This window comes from Schistocerca nitens, chromosome 8, assembly GCF_023898315.1.
Source record: "Schistocerca nitens isolate TAMUIC-IGC-003100 chromosome 8, iqSchNite1.1, whole genome shotgun sequence".
Classification (NCBI taxonomy): Eukaryota; Metazoa; Arthropoda; class Insecta; order Orthoptera; family Acrididae; genus Schistocerca; species Schistocerca nitens.
Genome location: NC_064621.1, coordinates 589,879,139 through 589,894,350, shown reverse-complemented (window position 1 = coordinate 589,894,350; position 15,212 = coordinate 589,879,139). Strand labels below are relative to the sequence as shown.

The window sequence follows — 15,212 nt, the reverse complement described above, 5'->3', positions numbered from 1 at the left end:
ACGTTTCACTGCTGACAGAGATATTTTCATAAGCAGGCGACTTTGAAAAGAAGCAAATTATTATTAAAAAGGGCCTGTGAAAGCATATATCGGAAACGGCGATGTTGGTCAAATGTTCACGTGTTGCTGTCATGAGCATCTACCGAAAGAGGTAGAAGGGCAGTGAAGCTACCACTAGGCGCTACATGGTTGGACGTCCAAGAATCTTCACATAACGTGGGCCTCGGAGGCTTGTCTGCTCTGTAAATTAGGATAGATGGTGATCTGTATCATCTTTGCCTGAAGAGCACTAGGCTGGCGCCCGCACAAGCGTTTCGGAGCACATCGTTCATCGTCCATTGTTGAACACGCAGCTCCACAGCAGACCATTCCTACGTGTTCACATGTTAACTGAACGACATCGTCAGTTACGATTGCAGTGGGCACGGCACCATCGGCATTCGACCTTCGATCGATGGAAGCGCATGCTCTTCATGTGAATCACATTTTTGCTACACTAGGTCGATGGTTGTCTCCAGGAACGCCGTCATTGAGGCGAACAGCGGTGCGACACGTGCTGTTCGCCACGACGCAGGCGGGTGGGAGAAGTATAGGCTATGGGAGACGTTCTCCGGCGCTTGCATGGGACCTGCGGTAGTAAACGAAGACAGCTGCGAAACACCTGCCTACCTGCATTCCTCGACGGCGATGTCACCTTTCACCATATAATTCTCAGCGCCTCGGAACCAAAACGGTGCTACAGTGCTTTCAAGAGCATTATAGTGAACTCATGTTGATGTCTCGGCGACGATATTCGCCCGATGTAAATCCTGTGGAACCCATCTGGGTTGCTACCGGATGCCATGACCGCGTACGCATATCATCGGCCACAATTTCATGACACTTGCGTAGACGTCTAACGCCACATACCTCCACAACTTACCAACAGACTGTCTGTATATCGAACAAAAGACTCCCAAACAAGCTATTAAGCAGGTGGTCATAATGTTTTGGCTCATCAGTGAATATACATTTGAAATAATAACGAAGTTCTTTCTATGGTACCCCTGTAGAAATTTTCACACTTTATAATTTTAAATTAAGGTTATCTGTTAGATATGTAAATGCAATGCTCCTGGGATTTAAAGTATATGCACTGATATCTTAGGATGTTTGGTCTCAGGTATTGATTTCATACAAATCCTGAGCCAGTTATAAAGTTTGTATGTGCTTACCTTCGTAGCCCCTCTGTGTTGACCCTGAAATCAGAAAGAATACGGTGTTATGAAGGAGCCGAATAACACAGTACACGTATTTATTTTTAGAGGGAGTCTCACACCTCTAGTGTCTTAAGTATATCGGAAGTGGGAAAATTAATAAGACTTTGAAATCGAAACTGAATGTCGTGAATGAATAGTAGAGTGTCGAGTCTACATTTAACATGTAGATATACGCAGTGCTCCATCCACCGCTTTCAGAATGTTTGTCCATGCAACCCATAGTATATAGGTAATCCACAAACTGGGGACAATCTATCAAACTGCTAAACTCGACAATTATCCAGTTATCTGTAATCTCATTGTAGATCTAAAAATCGGTTTAGAATCTCTGAAATTAGAGAAAACGGAGCAAGTCAAATGTGCCTACGAATGTAATAACATAATAGAAAAAGAAATTAAATTATTTCCTAATAGGCAGTCGAGCGAATATAGTATAGTAAAAAGCATTAATCATAAACTTAGAGAGCACGACACCTTAGTCACTAAGAGTGACAAAGGGAACACAGCTGTCGTGGCTTATAAAAATGAACATATAGAGAAGACTGTAAAGTTTTTTGAGGAAAACGACATCACTGAGGTTACTGTTGATCCTACTGCTGAACTGCAAAATGAAATCCGGCGTACTTTAACTAATTCCGTCAGCCTGTTCAATAAGTTTCAAAAGAAAGGGCTTATAAATATGAACCCGAAACCACCCGTGCTCAGAAGTCAGTTTAAACTGCACAAACAAAATCACCCGATCCGCCCTATAGTGAATGGTATAGGCAGTCCACATCACACTCTTGCTAGGCGCCTCCATTTTAAAATTAAAGATGCTTTCACATTTGAAAATAACTTTTCTGTAAAAAACAGTAAGGAATTAATTAACAATATTCAATCTGTAAGATGTACACCTGACACTAGACTGGTGTCCTTCGACATCGTCAGCCTTTATACAAATGTCCCGGTTGATGAAACCATAGACCTTGTAAAAGAGAATCTTCTTAAGCATAAAAAACTAAGTGAAACTCAGATTGCGGAACTCATTGGTTTGCTTAAGGTCATTTTAAAATACAATTATTTAACATTTAACGGGAAAATGTATGTACAGCCAGATGGTCTAGCAATGGGTAGCCCCCTCGCCGGTATTCTAGCAGAGGTTTTCATCAACGCCCTGGAAACAACGTTCTTCAATTCAAGTTCAGAATTACGCCACAAAATCCGCTATTATGCACGTTATGTTGACGACATTTTCATTGCTTTTGATGGCACTGATCATGAGTTAGAGCAGCTCTTCAATACTTTCAACAGTTTACATGAAAAAATTTCCTTCACAAAAGAACTTCAAAATGATAAACGTGAACTTAATTTTCTCGATTTAACAATTTCTATACAAGATAATACCTTCCACTTCAATATCTTCCGCAAAGAAACATATTCAGATAATGTCATTCCTGCTGACTCAACTCATCCAAAATCTCATAAACTGGCGTTTTTTCATTCCGCCATTCACCGAATGGTAACCACTCCTTTATCGCCTGCGGATCAACAAAAGGAATTGAATGTCATCAAAGCAATCGCTGTTAATAATGGGTACAACCAGAGTATGATCTATTACCAGCTCAATAAGAAAATTTCCCAAAATTGTTCGACTTTAAGCAATAACCTCCCCACAGATATCACAGAAACTAAAAAATTTATTTCCATCCCTTTCTTAGGTAACATATCATACAGGATTAAACGTCTTCTAAATAAAAAATATAACTGTAACGTCTCCTTCTCTACAGATAACAGTTTAAAAAGAAATCTTGTACAGTCAGTAGAGATTGCCAGCGATTGGTTTTCTAATTCAGGTATTTACAAACTAACCTGTAATAACTGCCCCTCATACTATATTGGTGAAACAGGCAGAGCTGTGAAAACACGATATAAAGAACATCTATTTGGTAAAAAAGGAGCGAATATTCACAACTCTACTTTTGCTGAACACCTCTTGATAGCCGGTCATACGCCGAAACAGTTAGAAGACACGGTTATCCTACACAGACAAGTCAAAGGAGGGAAACTAGATCTGTGGGAAGAGTTATTTATTTTTAAACATCTAGAGCTCAAAGACGGTAATATACTGAACGATCAGTTGATCCTTGCCTGTAGACAATTCTTCGAAGGCTTTAAACCCGTACTGTTTAATATATAACATTAATGTTGGTAACCTTAGTACTCTATTTCCTCAGGAAGCTACAATGCACTTTCAAATCTTTAAGCTCACTACCTTTTATGTAATGTGGTTTTCTCACGATGTATGGCTGCCACTACATCGGCCCTCATGTAATTTTCTCTTTTTCTAAAACCTTGGCTCCCTGAGAATGTATATTAACTGGATTGTTGACCAGGTTTCGTAATCTATTTCTTAAGAGCCATTACTGATTATTCTTAAAGTTTTGATTTATATACGTTCTATGTACTTCACTCATATGGTAATATAACTTTTATATTCTGGCTGTATATGCCACTGCATGTGACTCACGGCGTAAGCGCCACCTGCCTTTTTGATGTATGTATCTACGTTACTGTTTTTAAGGCTCCCACAATGTCATAACGGGAGTGTTAAATGCTTTCCTTTTATTTATTGTCACTCTATCTAAGGACGCAATTAATATTCATATTTTACATGTTGCTTCAGTACGCCAATTGGCACATAGTTCGCGACCTGAGCGCCACCTACCCTGGCTGCAGTGCTACTACGCAGGCCGATTTTACTCAGTCGCTTATGCGCTCTCCAACTTCCATGTACTTATTTTTATTTGTCTGACAGACCCTATCCTCAGGGTTATATTTTATTTGGACTAATGGAGCTATGCAGATGTTTGTAAAAACGACAATGACATATCACTCCATGTTAATGTAATACTGTAAGTACCAGGAATTATTCTCATATTTTGTAATACGAGATTCTCCTAATATAGCTCTATTCATGACTTATGTTTCATACCTTTAATATAAATTACGATGTTCATTGTCCTCAGGCCGCCTTCTGAAGAAGATAGATTTAAATCTATCGAAACATAGGTAAAGATTACTTTATCCTTTGCAACTGGTCGGCTGTTTTTTAATCTTAATTTCCAGAAATAAATATTTTTTTACAACTGTAGTGAATTTTACCATTGACAATGAATAACAGTTGCGGATGTCCCATCAAGAAAAATTGTATCAAAAGTAAGATAATAAAATGGTTAATGACGCATAATCTCTAGAAGAACGTAGAATTCGTTAGCACCTGTCTTAATTCACATTGGGAACCTATCGAAGTGGTAAAAAACTGTCAATAAAGCAGATAACTCAAGAATTTCTAGCTAGAGGATACCGTTCTCAATAATTAAAAGAACTATTGTAAAAAAAGGGTTAATGGTGTCCAAGCACACGTAAGTGTGAACTTTTCTGATTTTTTCCCTTATTATCGCCGAGTACCTTGATTGAAGACAGATTTTGAGTGGCTGATTTAAATGGACTTGAGGCCCTACATTTTGTGTCTCAACTTACAGATCTGATATGATGGAGGACATGTGTATTGCGAGTAGCTAAATAAAATGGTACGAGACGACTCACTGACTACGTTATTTACTAGAACTTCTGGCGGAAACGATGACAAATGTGATCGACATGTAGATGCCGAAGGCATATGGACAGAACAGTGTGTCGCAACATCATGCATATAAAAGATAGATATAAAAGACTCTCAGGATTTGCTGGCTCATGTGCATAAGCCTAAACAGTGTCTTTTAAATGAACCACATACTGATTTCTATAAGATCGAAGGACTTAGCTCCTAAGGATACACTTTGTTTTTGTTCGCTTACCAGGAAACGAAGCTTGTTGATGGTTCCGAATGATCACTTGCGAGTCTGATTAAGCACCGCAATGTTAAAACTATATCCTGCAGTCAGTGAGAAGTGGCTTAGGTTCCAGCAACGTTACAAGTTTCATCAACTGTAACTAATCTGTAAAAAGACCCTTGGAATTTGTTGAAGAATCTATGTGTAGCGTGATCGAGTCAGATGATTTTCGAGATAATGAGAGCATATCGTGTTTTCATCAATAATTTAATATCACTTTCTCAGCAAAACTGTCTCAGCTATTCCGGTATCTAACGGGGAATAGCCGCAACTGGTACATGTCACCAAGCGATTAAACGCCACAGTGACGGCTCTAGACTTTTTCATGCATTCCAATTTTTCAACTATACGAATTCAACTGACCCTGCATGTTTTCAAGTACCATCCATCCACCTTCCGTTCGATCCCCTCGGCGTTTTCTTATACAGCCTAGGAAAAATAAAACTCGCACGGGAAAGAATTGCAAATCGTTCAAATGGCTCTGAGCACTCTGGAACTTAACATCTGAGGACATAATTCCCATAGAACGTACAACTACTTATTATTTGTTGTTGTTGTGGTCTTCATTCCTGAGACTGGTTTGATGCAGCTCTCCATGCTGCTGTATCATGTGCAAGCTGCTTCACCTCCCAGTACGTACTGCAGCCTACATCCTTCTGAATCTGCTTCGTTTATTCATCTCTTGGTCTCCCTCTATGATTTTTACCCATTGAACTACTTAAACCTAACTAACCCAAGGACATCACACACATCCATGCCCGAGGCAGCATTCGAACCTGCGACCGTAGCGGTAGCGTGGTTCCAGACTGAAGCGCCTAGAACCGCTCGGCCACACTGGCCGGCGAAACAATTGCAAGAAGACTGGCGCGGAATCGATCCTTGTTAACGAACCGCACGGCAAATGCTGGAGACAGCCACCGTTGCCACTACGTTCTGCATTACTGACTTTTCTGGAGGTTTTGAAGAAAACAATTCCGGTCTTAAGCTCTTTCGCAAACACGTTTCCCGTGAAACTGTGCTTCATGTAACACAAGAAAACGAATAAGCGTTGTTGCATTCAACTGGTCACTGAACACGTCAGCTCCTCTCACCCACTCTAAGTACGTAAAGCATGGCGATACATAGGGAAGAATAACAGAGAACATAAAAGAAAGATCAAAGATTCTTACATCACTATACATGTTCTGTATGACTCCTCTACTCACACGGACAGCACCTAAGCTATACTCCATTTCCGTTATACATTCTGATTCATGCAATACCTGATCAGAAATACCCCGAAACCGACTAGTAGGCATTAATATGGCGTGTGTCTATATTTCGCCTTTATGGCGGCTTGGGCTCTGATGGTGACACTTCCAGTGCGGTGTCTGGATGTCTGTGGTGGAATATCAGCTCTTTCTTCGTCAAGAGCAAAATTCAGAGAAAGCAACTAAACCATTGTGCGATCGATATTTCGCACCACGTCTCCTGGAACACGATCTATGGCGTGAAGGGGGCGTGGCACAATCGCCGCGAATGGCATTCATCGCGTTATCCGGGAGAGGGAGTGAAGAGCACGAGCAGCGCAGGTCTGCGGGACAACGGGCAAGCTGTTTGTTCTGCCACCTGAATGATTTCCAAGTCTGTTTGCTTGAGAATCTTCCGAACACAAGGAACGTGCACCGGAAACACGAGTGGACACATTATTCCCTTGCCGACGAAATTTGGAGGCGGCCGGAGGGTCGTCGTCATCCTGCCGTGAGCAGATAATTGTGTCTGGTTCGCTTCCTGCGCGTGTTTGTGTCTTGCTGTTTCCCTACTGCACTCGGTTCAGTCTGCTGTCATTGTTGTTCCTTGTTCCTGTGTCTGGCCAGCCGATGTGAGGATCGTGTAACTCGTATGAAAACATAAGAGCTCCAATTTGGTAACTGTCATAGATTTATGATTTGATTGAGTGTTTTAAATTGTTGCCATTTTGAACTGACAGGTTTTCCATAATTTTTTTTAAATCGTCAATGCTTCATTATTCGCGACGTTCAGAATATTTTTTTTTTCCGTGGTACGTTGTACACTAAATCGCCAACTCTCTTCCTTTAGTTATTTAGAGCCGGCAAGCTTGTGCGTCTTATGCAGGCAAATGATGTTGCTTGTATTCTGGCGTTTTATACTTCGAAGCCGAGCTTGCGTTTAACGTAGATGAGGTTTACCAGCCAACCGTTCGTGTCTCCTTTCCACCTATGATTTCCGTCCAGCGAGACGGTTAAGTATTTGCCGTTTCCCCCTCTTGGGCGTGATTTAAAGCTGAACCTTGGTTCGGCGCTGTACTTCTTTACGATCATGTGTAAATGGCGGTGGGTGCTTTGGCCACTGTCCACATCACTTTTAACGACATATTAGAACCTTTTGTCTACACTTCCAGCCTGTAATCTGATGACTTAAGTTTTTATCCGTTTTACTTAAAAGTTACTCCTCTGTTCATCAGGCTATCACTGTACGTTTTTGTCTTGGCACGTGTGCCCACTGCTTGCTTACAAAAGCAGCGTTACGAGCAGCGTATCTGACCTGCTTTAAGGACGATACTAGCATTTGTAGACTTAGAGAAAGCTTTTGACAATGTTGACTGGAATACTCTCTTTCACATTCTAAAGGTGGCAGGGGTAAAATACAGGGAGCGAAAGGCTATTTACAATTTGTACAGAAACCAGATGGTAGTTATAAGAGTCGAGGGGCATGAAAGGGAAGCTATGGTTGGGAAGGGAGTGAGACAGTGTTGTAGCCTATCCCCGATGTTATTCAATCTGTATAGTGAGCAAGCAGTAAAGGAAACGAAAGAGAAGTTCGGTGTAGGTATTAAAATGCATGGAGAAGAAATAAAAACTTTGAGGTTCGCCGATGACATAGTAATTCTGTCAGAGTCATCAAAGGACTTGGAAGAGCTGTTGAACAGAATGGACAGTGCCTTGAAAGGAGGGTAAAAGATAAACATCAACAAAATCAAAACGAGGATAATGGAAAGTAGTCAAATTAAATCGGGTGATGCTGAGGGAATTAGATTAGGAAATGAGACACTTAAAGTAGTAAAGGAGTTTTGCTATTTAGGGAGTAAAATAACTGATGATGGTCGAAGTAGAGCGGATATAAAATGTAGACTGGCAATGGCAAGGAAAGCGTTTCTGAAGAAGAGAAATTTGTTAACATCGAGTATAGATTTAAGTGCCAGGAAGTCGTTTCTGAAAGTATTTGTATGGAGTGTACCCACGTATGGAAGTGAAACATGGACGATAACTAGTATGGAGAAGAAGAGATTAGAAGCTTTCGAAATGTGGTGCTACAGAAAAATGCTGAAGATAAGGTGGGTAGATCACGTAACTAATGAGGAGGTATTGAATAGGATTGGGGAGAAGAGAAGTTTGTGGCACAACTTGACTAGAAGAAGGGATCGGTTGGTAGGACATGTTTTGAGGCATCAAGGGATCACAAATTTAGCATTGGAGGGCAGCGTGGAGGGTAAAAATCGTAGAGGGAGACCAAGAGATAAATACACTAAGCAGATTCAGAAGGATGTAGGTTACAGTAGGTACTGGGAGATGAAGAAGCTTGCACAGCATAGAGTAGCATGGAGAGCTGCATCAAACCAGTCTCAGGACTGAAGACCACAACAACAACAACTGGCCATTAAAATTCCTACAACAAGAAGAAATGCAGATGATAAACGGGTATTCATTGGACAAATATATTATACTAGAAAAGACAAGTGATTACATTTTCACGCAGTTTGGGTGCATAGATCGTGAGAAATCAGTACCCAGAACAACAACTCTGGCCGTAATAACGGCCTTGATACGCGTGGGCATAGAGTCAAACAGAGCCTGGATGGCATGTACAGGTACAGCTGTCCATGCAGCTTCAACACGATACCACAGTTCATCAAGAGTGGTGCTCGGCCACCATTGACCAGACGATTTCAATTGGTGAGAGATCTGGAGAATGTGCTGGCCAGCGCAGCAGTCGAACTTTTTCTGTATCCAGAAAGGCCCGTACAGGACCTGCAACATGCGGTCGTACATTATCGTTCTGGAATGTAGGGTTTCGCAGGGATCGAATGAAGGGTAGAGACACGGGTCGTAACACATCTGAAATGTAACGTCCACTGTTCAATGTGCCGTCAATGCGAACTACGGTCAGTAGCACGTCATATTCGTGGTGTAGCAATTTTAATGGCCAGTAGTGTAATTTCGGGGCCGTTCGACCGGACCTCACTGCCCGATGCGTGGTGGTTTCATATGAACTGTTTTACTTTCCTTTTAGTGAACTCCGTTTAGATAAAGCTGAATTATTTCATGTATTTTAATCAAACACTTTCTAAAGATGCTCATTGCCTGTCTGTTTTGAAGACTGTCTTCCTATCATATTATGCTTGTTATAAAGCACTGTTATTTACAGCATTCTTGAGCTTTGTACTTGAAGAGATTGTTTTAGCGATTATCAGTAATTGTTCTTGTTTTATCTAACTTAGTATGTCAAGGTCTTATTGACGTGTTTGGTACTTTTCCAGAGGAGTGTTAATAAAAATCTTGGTATGAAAGGTGTACAGTCTTTATTCTGCCCGGTCCTTCCATTCTCACGCAACCGTACGCCAGCAGTGTGTAACAGTAATTATGTTGAACGCTGTCGTCTGCTGTGCAATTGACGTCATCCCACAGGTATCGCACTTGGTTCAGGTCGGGACACTAGGCAGACCAGTCTATTTCAGGAACACTATAGTTAACAAAGCACTGCCTCACAGATGCTGTTTTATGACAGGCTGTTTGGTCATACTGACATAGTCCCCGTCTGCGAACTGTTCCTCTAGTACTCAGTAAATAGTGCCGTAAAATGAGGTCATATCTTACCGCATTTAGCGTTTTCTGAAGCACAGCAACGGCGTCTCAAGATAACCTTGAAATACAACCCCACTCCACAACATCACCTCCTTCGTACGTCGTTATTGTCACTACACGTAACGTTCTCCAGCCGAAATTCTTCTATAGGATTTCCACACGGCGTAGTGTAATTCATACTCCAAACAGCTCGCTTCCAGTGGTTCGCTGTCCTGCGGCGTCCCTCTTTACACCACCACACGCTCGCTCAGCACTGTCTACTGAAATGGAGCTGCTGGAGCACTGTATCCAATTCTTTTGAACTCCCTAGAAATGGTAACAGTGTTAGCTGGACTGCTGGTAGAGCTTTGGAACTGACGAGTGATATCTCCCTTTGATTTCATGCGGGTTTTCACTGCTACCCTCCGGAATGCTCTGCGGTCCTCGTCCTTCAGTACGTGAAGTGTTTGCTGCCTGGTCTTGGTTTAGCTGTGAAGAGGCCTTCGCGTTCCCAGTTCATACTCACATCACCCACAGTCAACTCGAGTAGCTTTAGAATCATTGAAATGTCTGCTACCGCTGATTATTGATTTAAAGAGATTAAAACTTCTCAGGCCATTACTCTCCCCTCCCCCTAGCTTCTCCCACTTCTCCCCCCCCCCCTCCCGTAATGATATCTATATACCACATCTCTCTGCGTCTACAGTTACTCCAGTGTACAAGTGTGAGAAAGTTTTTTAAATGTTTGAGCTACGTGGTCACTAGCCAGTTATTCACCTAGGAGCACACAGGAAACCGCCTAAAAACCACATCTAAGCTTGTCAGTTCACGTGCCCTCGTCGTTAATCCGCGGAGAGATTTCAGAGTGAGGTGAAGCTCGCCTCTTCGAAAGCTGGGAGCGGTGTGCCAACGCGCTCGACTAACTGGGTGGCTGCCTGATGGATCTGCTACTTGACATCTAAAGACAAGTTCACGTTCGAAGTCACTACGCTCTGCTCACCGAACGAGTTTGTTGTTACTGTTTCTCTACAGACAACAATTTACTGTCCGCTTTCTTTTATACTGGCGTGTCGTTCTTTGGTACCATACAGAGGCCATTTCCGCCTTACGTAAGGTTGTTCGGATACTTTTGATCAGACAGTGTCTGTGTAGTCTCCGACGAAATCGTACTACAAGTGCGTGTTCTGTGTTCTGCAATTGTTTTCCGTAAAAGAGGCACATACACAAGGTCGTTCACACAAATGCAAAGAAGCCAATATATGGAGGTACGGTTCGGAGATGTAGCTGGACAAGAGAAGAACACAGTGTCTTCATGTCCAGTGCATCACATCCAACGGGATGGAAAATGCTCAGTTTAAAATATGCGAACCTCTACACAACAATGTGGCGGTGATCCATCATGCTGAAAGATGTAATCTGAGGAATCTGCATCAAGCCGTTGCAGCATCCATTATTCGAGCATTTCCAGGTAAATGTTTTCTGAAAAAGTTAGTTCAATGAAGAATAATGACCATACAATACAGTAAAGTGACAGAAATCATGGGATAGCGTTATGCACATACACAGGTGACGGTAGTATCGCTTACACAGGGTATAAAAGGGCAATGAATTGCCAGAGCTGTCGTTTGTACTCCGGTACTTCATGTGGAAAGGTTTCCGACGTGATTACGGCTGCACGGACGGGAACTAACTGACCCTGAACTAGGAATGGTAGTCGGAACCACACGCATCGGACATTCCATTTCCGGAATCATTAGGGAATTCATTATTCCGAGATCGACAGTGTCACGCGTGGGCCGAGAATACCAAATTTCACACATTATCTCTTACCAAGGACAGCACACTGCCTGACGGGCTTCACATAACGACCGGGATTAGCGGCGTTTGCGTAGAAATGTCAGTGCTAACAGACAAGCAAAACTGCGTCGAGTAACCGCAGAAATCAATGTGAAATGTATCCGTTAGGACAGGCCGGCGATATTTGGCGTTAATGGGCTATGGCAGCGGACGACCGACGCGAGTGCCTCTGGCTAGAACACGACATCACCTGCAGCGCCTCTCCTGGACTCATGGCCATATCGGTTCGACCCCAGACGACTGGATAACCGTGGGCTGGTCAGGTGAGTCCCGGTTTCAGTTGGTAAGAGACGACAGTAGGGTTCGAGTGTGTTACAGATCCCAGGGAACAATAGACCCAGGTTATCAACAAGGCACTGTGCAAGCTGGTGGTGGCTCCATAATGGTGTGAGATATGTTTGTATTTAACAGGCTCGGTCTTCTAGTTCAATTGAGCCGATATTTGACTAGATATGGTTGTGTTCGTTTACATATTGCAGCCATTCATCGACTTCATTTTCCCAAACAGTGGAATTTTTATGGATGACAATGCGCCATGTCACCGGACGACAGTTATTTGCGGTTCGTTTCAAGAACATTCTGGATAATTCGTGCCACCCAGATCGCCCAACGTGAAGTCCATCGAACATTTGTGGGACATAACAGAGAGGTCAGTTCGTGCTCAAAATCTTGCACCCGAAATACACTCCTGGAAATGGAAAAAAGAACACATTGACACCGGTGTGTCAGACCCACCATACTTGCTCCGGACACTGCGAGAGGGCTGTACAAGCAATGATCACATGCACGGCACAGCGGACACACCAGGAACCGCGATGTTGGCCGTCGAATGGCGCGAGCTGCGCAGCATTTGTGCACCGCCGCCGTCAGTGTCAGCCAGTTTGCCGTGGCATACGGAGCTCCATCGCAGTCTTTAACACTGGTAGCATGCCGCGACAGCGTGGACGTGAACCGTATGTGCAGTTGACGGACTTTGAGCGAGGGCGTATAGTGGGCATGCGGGAGGCCGGGTGGACGTACCGCCGAATTGCTCAACACTTGGGAGATGAGGTCTCCACAGTACATCGATGTTGTCGCCAGTGGTCGGCGGAAGGTGCACGTGCCCGTCGACCTGGGACCGGACCGCAGCGACGCACGGATGCACGCCAAGACCGTAGGATCCTACGCAGTGCCGTAGGGGACCGCACCGCCACTTCCCAGCAAATTAGGGACACTGTTGCTCCTGGGGTATCGGCGAGGACCATTCGCAACCGTCTCCATGAAGCTGGGCTACGGTCCCGCACACCGTTAGGCCGTCTTCCGCTCACGCCCCAACATCGTGCAGCCCGCCTCCAGTGGTGTCGCGACAGGCGTGAATGGAGGGACGAATGGAGACGTGTCGTCTTCAGCGATGAGAGTCGCTTCTGCCTTGGTGCCAATGATGGTCGTATGCGTGTTTGGCGCCGTGCAGGTGAGCGCCACAATCAGGACTGCATACGACCGAGGCACACAGGGCCAACACCCGGCATCATGGTGTGGGGAGCGATCTCCTACACTGGCCGTACACCACTGGTGATCGTCGAGGGGACACTGAATAGTGCACGGTACATCCAAACCGTCATCGAACCCATCGTTCTACCATTCCTAGACCGGCAAGGGAACTTGCTGTTCCAACAGGACAATGCACGTCCGCATGTATCCCGTGCCACCCAACGTGCTCTAGAAGGTGTAAGTCAACTACCCTGGCCAGCAAGATCTCCGGATCTGTCCCCCATTGAGCATGTTTGGGACTGGATGAATCGTCGTCTCACGCGGTCTGCACGTCCAGCACGAACGCTGGTCCAACTGAGGCGCCAGGTGGAAATGGCATGGCAAGCCGTTCCACAGGACTACATCCAGCATCTCTACGATCGTCTCCATGGGAGAATAGCAGCCTGCATTGCTGCGAAAGGTGGATATACACTGTACTAGTGCCGACATTGTGCATGCTCTGTTGCCTGTGTCTATGTGCCTGTGGTTCTGTCAGTGTGATCATGTGATGTATCTGACCCCAGGAATGTGTCAATAAAGTTTCCCCTTCCTGGGACAATGAATTCACGGTGTTCTTATTTCAATTTCCAGGAGTGTACTTCCGCAGTTGTAGACAGATATAGAGGCAGCGTGGCTCAAATTTCTGCAGGGGCTTGCAGCTACTTCTTGAGACCAAGTCACTGCTGCACTCTGCTGGGCAAGAGGAGATCCGACACGATATTATGAGGTATCCTATGACTTCAGTCAGCTGAGTGTATTTGTGCTGATGTCGTATTCCCGTTCACTACTCTTGCATGAAGATAGAAATTTTACAGTCTTGCTGAGACCATACCTGAGCCAACGTTAAAGGAAGTGAGAAATGCAATCAACAAATTGAAAAACCATAAAGCACCAGGATCAGATTGCGTATCTGCAGAATTAGTTAAAAATAACTAAAGTATGGAACTTAGAGATGATACCTGAAGGGTGGCAGGAGTCGATCCTGATCCAAATTTTTAAGGAGGGCGACAAAATGGATTGTAGTAATTAAGAGGGATATCGCTATTACCAGTATGTTCCAAAATTTTCTCGAATATTCTGCTAAGCAGGCTTACACCATATGCACATGAAGTTGTGGGGGATTACCAAGCTGGCTTTCGTAGGAACAGATCAACTATAGACCAAATATTCACCCTGCGTCAAATTTATGAAAAGAAATGGGAATAATCTTTTCATAGATTTTACAAAAGCATATGATTCAGTATTGCAGTCAAAATTGTACAGAATTCTTTTGGAACTTGGAATACAAAAAAAGTATGTTAGACTTATAAAAGCGAGTTTGTAAAACACAAAAAATAGAGTACGCGTGTGGAAATTGGAGTCAGAAGAATTTGTAATAAATAACTGACTTAAGCAGGGAGATACCTTGTCTCCGCTACTTTTTAATTTAGTCCCAGAATATATTGTACGAATGGCATTAGATAAATCAGAGGGTGTGGAGTTAAGTGGAAATATTAAGATATTAGGGTACGCAGATGATCTAAACATCATTAGCGATAGGAAAGAACGTGTAACAGCAAATGCGAATGCGTTAATCAAGGCTAGTGAAGATGTAGGTCTAAGGATAAATGAAGACAAAACTAAATACATGGTTAGTACTAGAATGCCAACAGCAGTAGATCAGGAAATGTTAAGAGTTGGGGACATGCAGTTTGAAAAAGTGAACACATTTAAGTATCTAGGCGTGGACATCACTTCGAGAAATGAAATTGAATCCGAACTGAAGAAGGGATTACGGACGGGAAATGCGTGCTACTTCTCACTGAATAGATTACTTTCATCACGGATATTGTCTAGGAATATAAAAATTAGAATATACAGAACCATTATTCTAC

General features: G+C 43.4%; 1 protein-coding gene across 2 annotated transcripts in view; it reads right to left on the bottom strand.

The window, feature by feature from the left end:
* The window catches only part of LOC126198713 (carbonic anhydrase-related protein 10-like), a 424,244-nt gene that overhangs the window by 350,091 nt on the left and 58,941 nt on the right, over window positions 1-15,212 (bottom strand). For both annotated transcript variants that reach the window (XM_049935229.1, XM_049935230.1), the window contains exon 2: window positions 1,215-1,238. In XM_049935229.1, the coding sequence (XP_049791186.1) occupies window positions 1,215-1,238 (24 nt within the window). The remainder of the gene's footprint in view (window positions 1-1,214; window positions 1,239-15,212) is intronic.